This window comes from Zootoca vivipara, chromosome 7 (assembly GCF_965207765.1).
Source record: "Zootoca vivipara chromosome 7, rZooViv2.hap1.1, whole genome shotgun sequence".
Taxonomy (NCBI): domain Eukaryota; kingdom Metazoa; phylum Chordata; class Lepidosauria; order Squamata; family Lacertidae; genus Zootoca; species Zootoca vivipara.
Genome location: NC_142590.1, coordinates 43,049,794 through 43,059,775, shown reverse-complemented (window position 1 = coordinate 43,059,775; position 9,982 = coordinate 43,049,794). Strand labels below are relative to the sequence as shown.

Here is a 9,982-nt window from a genome sequence, read left to right as displayed (position 1 = left end):
ATTTTTAAGCTCTCTGGGGCTGGGAATTGTCCTTTTTGCTTAGACTGTGTTTTACGTAGCACATTATGATGTAAATAATGATTTGTTGTTGTTGTTGGGAAACTCACTGCATCCATCAACAGTAGTGTCACCTAGCTCCCCCCTCCCCCCGTCCAATTACATTCCCTTGCTGAATGAAGAAATTTAAATAAACCTTTAAAATAAATGCTGAAATTTGCTGGTCTGTGTGCATGTGGTGTTTTTTTTTGGGGGGGGGGGAAGCAAATGCCAAACATCACCAGGTGGATATCGATGTTATGCTTTCCTTCTTTCTCTTACCAGCCAGAAACAAAGGTGTTTCCCAGATGTGTAGGTCACTTTGTAAGATATTCTTCTCCCCATCAGATGTCAATGTCACCCCTTTCCCATCAAGATTATTTCAGTTGGAAGCAGCAGCTCCAGAATTCAAGGCAAGAGCGCTTCCGATACCCGCCATGTCTCTTCAAGGCTTCTCCCACCACTCAAGCAGTGGACGATGGGGTGTCTTGCTGAGGCCTAAGTTCTTCCCCCAGCCTGCTCTGTTCAAGCTCACCAATTACAGACATGTACTTAAACTCATTTGGCCGGTGGTTAAACTCTTCCACTAAACGGTAGGTCTCTTCACGGTCCGTGGCGTAAAAAAGCTGCACCTGGCTGGCTAGGCACTGGGCTTCTGTGACAGTCTGTAAGGTGTAAAACAGAAAGACACACAAATTAAAGTTGTCAGGTCAGTGACAGCCCTTCTCCAGTCCAAAGACCACCCTGCTTTCACCAGCTGACCCAAGTCCAGGAATGGACTGCGGATCCATGTTTTGCGACTATCCTGCTTTGTGTCATAGGGATGGCTAATCCAGCTGCAATGTAAAAGCCCAGTGCTTGTGGTGCAGAGTCGATCAGGTTCCTGGCACCACGGCAACACTGGTTATGAAACTGAATGTCGCACCACCGTGATACTGCTCTCCCCCCCCCAACACTACTACACCTCACAATTGAAGGAGTGCATGAATTTCAAGATTGAATGCTCACTCATGTCAAAAAAATCAAATGCAAAAGATGTAAAAGAGAATGCTTCAAGGAGACTCTCAGCTGCAAAAACAAACCCAACAAGAATGTTAAAAGGGGGAAACAACATGCTGTTTGTGTTCTGGACACTATAAACCAGGCATGGCCAAACTTGACTCTCCAGCTGTTTTGGGAATACAATTTCCATCATCCCTGACCACTGGTCCTGTTAGCTAGGGATGATGAGTGTTGTAGTCCCAAAACAGCTGGAGGGCCGAGTTTGGCCATGCCTGCATAAACCATAGCTTATGACAGTGGGAATGAACCTGTGCTAGCCTTGGATTTGCAGATTGGCTTCCCTTCTCCTCTGGTGAAGGTACCTGCTTTACCTTGCAACCTGGTGCCTTACCTATGTTCTGATCTGATTTACATTTTAAAGGCTTTGACAGAAACAGAGCTGGGAGCTCACGTTCTTCATCTGGCAGTGAGAACCAAGATGCTTACCAAAAATCTAGGATCTATTTCACCTGTCATCAGTACAATGCCCTTTTCCTCTTGTAGCTCAGGATAATGAAACAGGACCAACTGGGTGGGTGCAGATTCCCCTCGAGACTAAAGGAAATAAAAATTATATTATTAAGAAGTATACACAATGTGGTCCTTCAGCAAAAGATCAGAAGCCAGAACTTTCAATAATGAGCTAATCATTTCAAAACTTAATTCAATGCATCTTAAACCTTCCAGGCCCAAAAACTCACCCACCAGATATAGGAAATCAAAACATTAACAGTCCTAATGAACATTCTAGGTTTGCATGTGAAAACTATGCTGATATTTAGGAATCTGAAGCCTCTGCAACAGAGCTTTCCATGTTAGTGTCACACGTCGTGACACATTAGAGTAGCGGCTGCAATGTGTAGGTGTGTCATGCGAATCCTGCACGTGCTCCACCCAGGGCTGGAAAGGGGTTAATTTAACCTCCGGTTTGCTAGTGAAACTGAATCACTGCGTCACGAAATGATGCATGTCTAAAAAGTGTCACCAACATGAAAAGTTTGGAAACCTCTGCTCAACAACAATGTGAAACTATTTTAGAATGGGTCATGCAGAAGCCTAAAGTTGAAAAGCTCCGAACTACTTTGTTTTTCCAGGCAAGGTTTTCTCACAATTATTTTGGTGAGACCAATGTGTTAACATCTATGAAGATATCCTTGCTCGTCGGCCTCTCAAAACCCATGTTCAACTAGTAGGAACACAAATATTCCAACTCTCAATCTTCCAACGTTAAAAACAATTTCTCTTAAAACAGAGGATAGCTCCAGCCAGAGAAAAAGGGGGGAGAGATCCAACCAGAGACACACGAGAATGCAAAGAATAGGGAAACTTAAACAAAGAAACCAGGAGAAAGTTGTGATGGAATGTTGAATTTCTCTAAAAGAAGCCGAATGAACTAGAAGACAAAGAAGTATTTTACTACAGGACACAGTTAGCTCCAACAACTGTTTAACTTTCCATGTCTGTACTGTACACACCTCTGAAGAGAGACTTTGAACAATGATATCTCAGCTTAATGAACTGAGATATGAATGAACCTTTTGGCCGTGCGTGGCAAGCCCTTCACAGCCAGAGCAAACCAAACCAGGTAAGTATTCTATTAACTAGGGATTCCTGTTTCATCCAAACCCAGAGTCTTTGACGAACAGTTTAGAACAAGCTAAACACGAAGCTGACTTTGAAACATGGCTGAGTATCTTGTCTTGCTCTGAAGTGGCTAGACACTTTTATAAGGCTAACAGTAAGGACAAATGAACAACTGTATCTGCAAATAAAATGTTTAATTTGCTCTGCCTTAGCCTCCATTTTAGAGCAATCTTCGGAAAGCCTCAGAACCGAAAAGGCACCCCTTGAAATCCCACAGCTCAAGTAATACTGCATTAACAGTGTCCACGTGAAATGTTTTTTATGGAATATTTTACACAGGAGCAAATGTAATTTAAAAAACACAGTTTCTACTTCCAAGTCTGTTTCTGGCAATCAGTTTTGCCAAAGTTCACCTACTTGAATGTTTATCAGAGAAGTGAAGTGGAGTTCTGGTCCTGACCAATGGCCCACAAAAAATTCATAGCCCTCCTTTCTTGGCAGTGGATATAGAAACTGGTGGGGGAAATCAAATAGGTTAATTAAATTAAATTAATTTCTTTATCTTTCTTTATTGGATTTATACACTGCTCTTCATTGTAACATCTCAGGGCAGTTCACAAATCCCAGCTCAGGATGAAATCAGAAACACAGAAGCTTTGAGAATAAAATTTTGCAGCCACAATAACTGAGTGAGACGGAATAATTAGACTACAGAGACCAATTATTTACATAGAAAGAGCCCCTTCTCAGTCCCCAGTGGCTTAGCTGAGACCAGTTTTGCCCACAACCTGTACAGTAGGGGAACAGGCATTAGGATAGGCAAAATGTACATCATGGACAATATGGAAAGATACAAAGTATGGATTATGAAATAATATGCAGTTGAGAGGACCCATGGAGGGGAAGGTGAGAAGTCCAGAGATTTGGTGAAATCTCAAAATATGGATGTAATTTGGATTGTTATAAACTATTACTTGTAAAACAAAAAAAATTATAAAAATAAATGGATAGACAAAAATATCACAATACCAAGGTTTTCAAATTAGTCATTAGGCCTTAGAGCTCAACGTCTGAACTACACTTTGTATATTTATGTTTGACTGTCACTTAGATGTTAAAGAGATTTATAGCATTTGTATTCTGTATTTACTCCAAGGCACTCAGAAGGTGTACAAAGGGTTACTCTTACAAATAGCCCTACAAAGTAGGTCAGGCTGAAACACAGTGTCCAAGATCAGCAAATGAGCTTCAAAGTGCAGTGGAAATTTAAATTTAGGGAATCCTGTTCCAAATCCAACATGTTATCCATTGTAATACAGAGGCAAATCAAGGTGCGTAGGAAGCATGATAACCTTGATAAAAAAAGCTCCATTCCAAAAGAAATCAATCAAGACACATGTGCTATACTTACAGACGGGCAGTCCTGAACTCGCTTCCATATCAGATCAAAAGTATTTCCCTGTAGAAAGAAAGGGGGGCGAAGAAAGCATATTTAACTAACTCTCAGTGCTAGTAAAGAAAGCTTAGGTGTTTGGGGTTTGCTTTTGTTTATTTAAAACATTTATTTACACCCCATCATTCCAATTGCTTGCAGTGTTTTGCAAAATAACAAAACATTAAAAATGGTTAACTCAAAAAATCAAATATTAAAAATGACAGTAAACCACAGTACATATCAACATTAAAACACTTCCTTTTAACTTCTGAAGACCTATAAAATCAGTAAGACTGATTTTCATTTGTGTGAAAATTCAGCAAAAATAATATAATGCCATACTTTTAGAAGAATTCCAACGCCTTCTAGTCTGTACTAAGAATATTCAATTTTGCTTCAGGTTTATATCAATCCATCAGAGGTGCTTGAGTGTTCTTGTCTGAATAGCTAATTGCCACTTATAATATCTAAGGACTTTATCAGATTCCATATGCAGATGGACTCTGTATATGTAGGCAACCACAAGTAGAAAACACTCTTCATTATTTGTTACATTGCCCATTATACAGAGAACCTAGGAGACATTTCTTAAATCCCGTTTCTTCAAGAAAGCAGTCCCTTCTTGGAGGAGAGGGTTCTGTGGCTGCTGAATAACTCAAACACCTCAGTGACTCATAAAGTGGCCCTTTTTGCACTGGCAGCAAAAAAGGATTTGGACAAAATACAGGTAGCAGTAAATTGCAAGGAAGATTAGGATACAGTATATAATTTGAAATACATTGTATTTCATGGTGGCTTCCCATTTATAGTCTCGCTTCCATTGCACGGTTCTGTTGGTTTAAGCAGAGGATTTGTTCTATATTTTTTTAGTGCTTGTATGGCTTGTCATGGCCTTCAGCCAGCACAATAAACTTACTGAACTGAACTGTAACTGCTAAGAGCAAAAGATATTATGCGTAGCAGACCTGTGTGCCCTGAACTCGACAGCACTCACACAGTTGTGTATTGACTGTACTTACAGGAATAACTGCATAAACTGTGTCTTCTCCAGAATAATACTGCTTCCATATCTGAAAGAAAGAAAGAAAGAAAGAAAGAAAGAAAGAAAGAAAGAAAGAAAGAAAGAAAGAAAGAAAGAAAGAAAGAAAGAAAGAAGTACATTAACTTCATAGACCATCACCTAAGATGACTTAGTGATGGCTAACTAAGTCATACTTGGTGTGGACCCACTGAAATCAATGAACTTATTTACCACTAATTTCAATCGGTCTACCCTGAGGGTGTCTAACACTACAATCCTAACCATGTCTACACATAAGTAAGTCCTACTGAATGCAACAGAATTTATTCACAAGTAAGTAGGTTTAGAATTGCAGCCATTGTTGGAAACCACCCAAATGCAGTAGTCATATATTCACATTACTACTTATATGATTAGTTAATACTAATGGAAGCTTGGTCTTGACTGTTGCGTTTTTCAGCCCTGATGGATTGGATCTGCTTGGAATAAATGGAGGATCACTCCATAAATTATTTTATTTATTTACTTCCTAGGTGGCTAACCTTTTTTTAGCCACATTCACCTTTGGCCAAGCATCTGGGGTCACATGCTAGGGGTGGGTGCAGCCACCCAACACTATTGTACATATTTTTGCATGCCCACACATAGCCTCCCTCTCCTCAGGTAATGTGCTGAGGAGTGGAAATTATGGCCCACTCTCTGCTCATCATTGACTGATCAGATGCTCTAGGAGGGGCTAAGTTGAATCCTCAACAGGGTGCTGGGCTACAACCACCCCAGCACTGTATCTGATGTTTTTAATTTTTACTGCCATCAAATAAACCCATTGAGTCTAGGGGCATAGGAAAAAATTGATGCGGAGAGGCTGGACCACGCTTCTGAATGGGGAGCTATTAATGGATATCTATCCTATCCATCAGCAGCGCTTTCAGGGCAGCTAACAATTCAAACAACATATGGACACCATAAAAGAAATAATAATAAAATAGCATGCAGAAGTATAAAACAAACAAACAAAATATTTAGGTTGACAAGATACCCTTTGGAATATCTGAAAATGTCATCAATCAGTGTGTATGCATCTTACCTCCTTCTCCCTTTCTTCTTGCTTGTTTTCTCTGGGTTATACCCAGTGGTAGTCCTACTTTGAGCATACTTATTGATATTAATGGGGATGACAAATATAGGTAATTTAAATGGGCTTAACTGAGTAGAACTTAGCTGGATACAATTCAGCCATCAGAACAGGGGGGAAATGTGGTGGTTTTATTCTATTTATTTAAATAAATAAGCATCAGCTGATGTTTAAAAGGACCTGGGGAAAACAATTTGATATTAAAAATACACCAAGGTGGGTACTAAGTGACTCTTCTTACAGAGAGTATTCTAAAAGTGGGCTTACACTAAAAAAAAGCCCCTATCCTTGGTAGGGACCCACCACACCACATAATGAAAGAAAGGGGCACCCAAACAGCATCCGATGAAGATCTCAGTGAACAGGCAAGCAATATATGGGAACAGACTTCTGCCCATTACTGTTCTCACAAGGAAATTATCTCTTTGCATAACAACCATGAGTTTATCATTATGAGTGAAGTGTAGTGAATAGCAGCTGCCTGATTCATAACAGACACTTCCCTGTACGTCACACCTGATAGCAATCTCCTATTTTTATTCACAGCTAGTGTCTCCATGTAAGAAACAGGCATGTGTGAAACTGCCCAGTGTCTTGTGAGCCCTTGGATATATATCTATAGCTACATATCTACTTTCACAAGTTAACACGAAGAAATACTTTCTGTTGAGATAAAAAGATTTGCAAAAGCTAAATGGAATATGTTTCTACCACTTCAGTTTGGGTCACCTGTTTTATTTCTTCGGGCTTCTTCCGTTTCATCATCTCCACATTAAGGATAGAATCAAGTGTCTGTAACAAATGACAACAGTTAACCACATCAGCTGAAACACTATGATATGAGGAAAAGAAACAAAAAGTCTGAATTACTGCACATACATACTTGGACAAATCCATCATGAAAGACAAAAATGCAGCAATGTCCAATAAGAAGGTATAATAGTAATTATAAGACTTCTGTGAAAACCTAATGGGCTGTCAGGGGAGAAGGTGTGGAGGGGAGGCAGGAAACAGCACAAAATCTGACAGCTCATGGGAGGCAATCAAACACAGCTTCTGCTAGCCTGGTGCCCTCCAGCTGTTTTGGATGACAACTCCCAGCCAGCACAAGAAGCTGTAGTCCAAATAGATGGAAGGCAACTAGCTGCCGGTCACAGAACTAGACTCTGCTAGTTCTTCACAAGACTTTATGTAGATCTCATTAAAAAAACAGCTGTCTGTCTGCATCCTCAGAAGGAGAACTTCGCTGACAGTCACACATAAGGCAAAGGCTGAACATGAACTGAAAGTCACGTCCTTCATACATAATCCCAAGTAAGGTAAATAAGAAAAGAAAGGCTGCTTTACAAAAATACCAGCTTACCTTGTTTTTTGTGAACCCATGAAGTGATTCTTTGAACTAAAATTAAACATAAAAATACTTATTTTAAATAGATATCCTTCATGCCATCATAACCTTATTAATGAAAAAATTGTTAAAGCTATTTATCCAGGAAGGAGAGCAATCTAGACACACACACACACATACCCAGATAGTTAAAAATAATACATAGGCTAAGGCATAGTGTGGAAAACATTGCAATTAATGGTAGTGTAGAACACAGATTTCCTGATGATATAATGTGAAATTGCAGATTTGGAGGGGGAGGGATTTCCAAATCAAAAACTTCCAAGCCTTTAAAGAGAAAACCTTTTTTATATTATTGAGTATTTATTATAAAAATATACATTGTTACAAAAATAACTGGGCTGCAATGTCAGTTTATTGGATAATAAAGTCCCTTTAAAAACTTTTACAGGGTAACCCTATACACACCTACCTAAGACTGTCTCATAGAATCATAGAGTTGGAAGAGACCACAAGGGCCATCCAGTCCAACCCCCTGCCAAGCAGGAAACACCATCAAAGCATTCTTGACAACTTAATGGGGCTTACCTCTGAGTAGACATGCACTAGATTGTATTATCGAAGTTTTTTTTTAAAGCACCAAATTAGGGAGATAGCAGGTTCCCCCCAGCCCATCCCACCAATTTGTAAGTCTTTTAGCACAAGTATTTACAAAAACTGTTGGTGGTTTTTACAACGTATAAAAATAATCTGAAAACATTGAATAACTACTCTTTTTCTTCATTGTTACATTTTCTGTGTGGTCATGTAAAATGTGTGTACTGTATATACCAAAACAAACATGTTTTGTTAAGCTAACTGGAATGCAAGATCTAGCAACCATCACAAAGGTTTTCATTAATTTGTTTGAAAAGCATTTAGCATAAATTAAACAAGACAGGAACCCATCTGTGCACAGCTACACACATTCACACACATGTAAATAGCAATCCGGAATAAATAAAATATCTGACAAATGAGGTTTGGATATTGGCCTTGCCTTTTTCTCCATCATTCTGATAAACTCTGCTTGCTTCGAATCTCCCACAGGCTGCTTTTTCACTTCGCTCCTTTGATCCAGTCGGGATTCAAAAATTTCTGGATTGGATCTGAATCAAAGTTCGACCTGATTATATAGCTGCCAGGCACTCGCGAGTGTTTCATTTTCAGCTTATTCCCGCCCGATCCCAAGGAGCTCAGGGTGGGCCAAAAAATATCCGTTTAGCTTTCAATCCCCGCGAGCAAAACAACAGGATGGCAGGAGAGCAGCAACCCATTAGCGCGCGGCTAATCGGAAGTCCTGCAAGAGCAAAACTACAAGCAGCAACTATTTCTGATTAATAGCAGCTCCTAAATCAGGGGACCTAACAAGGTTAGGGCGGAGAGTAAACAACCTTATGAGGTGTGGCAAAGCAAAGTTTTTAAAATACGGGAGAGGCGGGTGAGAGCCTGATCCTGAAGCGAGTCTAATGGAGTTACAAATGTGCCCAGGGTTACATACATACCCTTGCCTAGTGCTTTTTTTCTGGGGGAGGTGGACGCAGGCCCCTGAACATTTTGTGAATCTTTGTACTTTTCTCAATTTACTGTCTTTATTTCCCCCGATTTGAACTATAAAATGGTGGTTTTCTTGAGTCAAAATGAGAGTACCCCTGAGCATATTTTTAAAAGGAAAAAAAACGCCACTGCCCTTGCCATACACAGAGAGCTTGCCTAAGCAAAGCGGAGGAAAGGGCACTCTTGGTCATTTTGGGACTTGGAGGTTGCTATCAGATCCCCGCCCCCCAAATAATAGTAACCCAGGAGGGAGTCGGGCCCATCATTTCCCCCGATCCTCTGCCCGGGACATCTCTGCCTTTTCTGTTACCTGCGGAGTTCGTGGATCTTGCCTTGGTACTTGGCGAAGAAAGGGTTCGCCTCCAGGCCCCCGCCGCCTGCCGCCCCGCGAACCGAGACTGCCAGAAGTCGAGGCTGCGGGGGCAGCAGCAGGCCCAGAGGCCGCAGGGGGGCGAAGCGCCCCACCAGCGCCCCTCGAGACAGCCCCAGCCCCGCCGCCCCCCACCACAGCTGCTGCAGGTGCCCCGCCGCCGCCATCCCGCTCCGGTCTGCCCACATCCGCGGAGAGCAACGCGGAACACTGCCCTCCTCGCCGCCGCGGCCCGGCACAAAAGTTCCGGTGGAGGAAGAAACCACAGGCGGAGGCGGCGGGGGAGTTGCAGCGAATCCTTTTGAATGGGCGGCGGCGGACACGGGGAAGGAGGGTGCAGGTACCCAGGAAGCCCCCTAATCTTTGAGGGTGCGCTGCTGCTGGTACAGGCCGATCCTGTGCAGTTCTGGTGCGGA

At 41.4% G+C, this 9,982-nt stretch overlaps 1 protein-coding gene across 1 annotated transcript; it reads right to left on the bottom strand.

Moving 5' to 3' along the window:
• Positions 1 to 251: 251 nt before the first annotated feature.
• ATPAF1 (ATP synthase mitochondrial F1 complex assembly factor 1) lies at positions 252 to 9,746 on the bottom strand. The gene is made up of 9 exons (XM_060277474.2): positions 9,507 to 9,746; positions 8,640 to 8,748; positions 7,616 to 7,651; positions 6,982 to 7,044; positions 5,116 to 5,166; positions 4,073 to 4,120; positions 3,079 to 3,174; positions 1,525 to 1,632; positions 252 to 701 (listed from the first exon to the last, which is right to left on the bottom strand). Exons 1-9 carry the CDS (start codon positions 9,731 to 9,733, stop codon positions 501 to 503), a joined length of 939 nt encoding a protein of 312 aa, XP_060133457.2. The 5' UTR covers positions 9,734 to 9,746; the 3' UTR covers positions 252 to 500.
• Between the last annotated feature and the right edge of the window lie 236 nt (positions 9,747 to 9,982).

Bases quoted from the DNA above. Each gene is read 5' to 3' on its own strand.
- ATPAF1 (XM_060277474.2), bottom strand. From the start codon at position 9,733: ATGGCGGCGGCGGGGCACCTGCAGCAGCTGTGGTGGGGGGCGGCGGGG. The intron at 5,167-6,981 runs GTGACCCAAACT...TCTTTCTTTCAG, and splicing joins AGCCCGAAGAAATAAAACAG to ATATGGAAGCAGTATTATTC. The intron at 1,633-3,078 runs GTAGGTGAACTT...TATTTCCTTTAG, and splicing joins CTTCTCTGATAAACATTCAA to TCTCGAGGGGAATCTGCACC.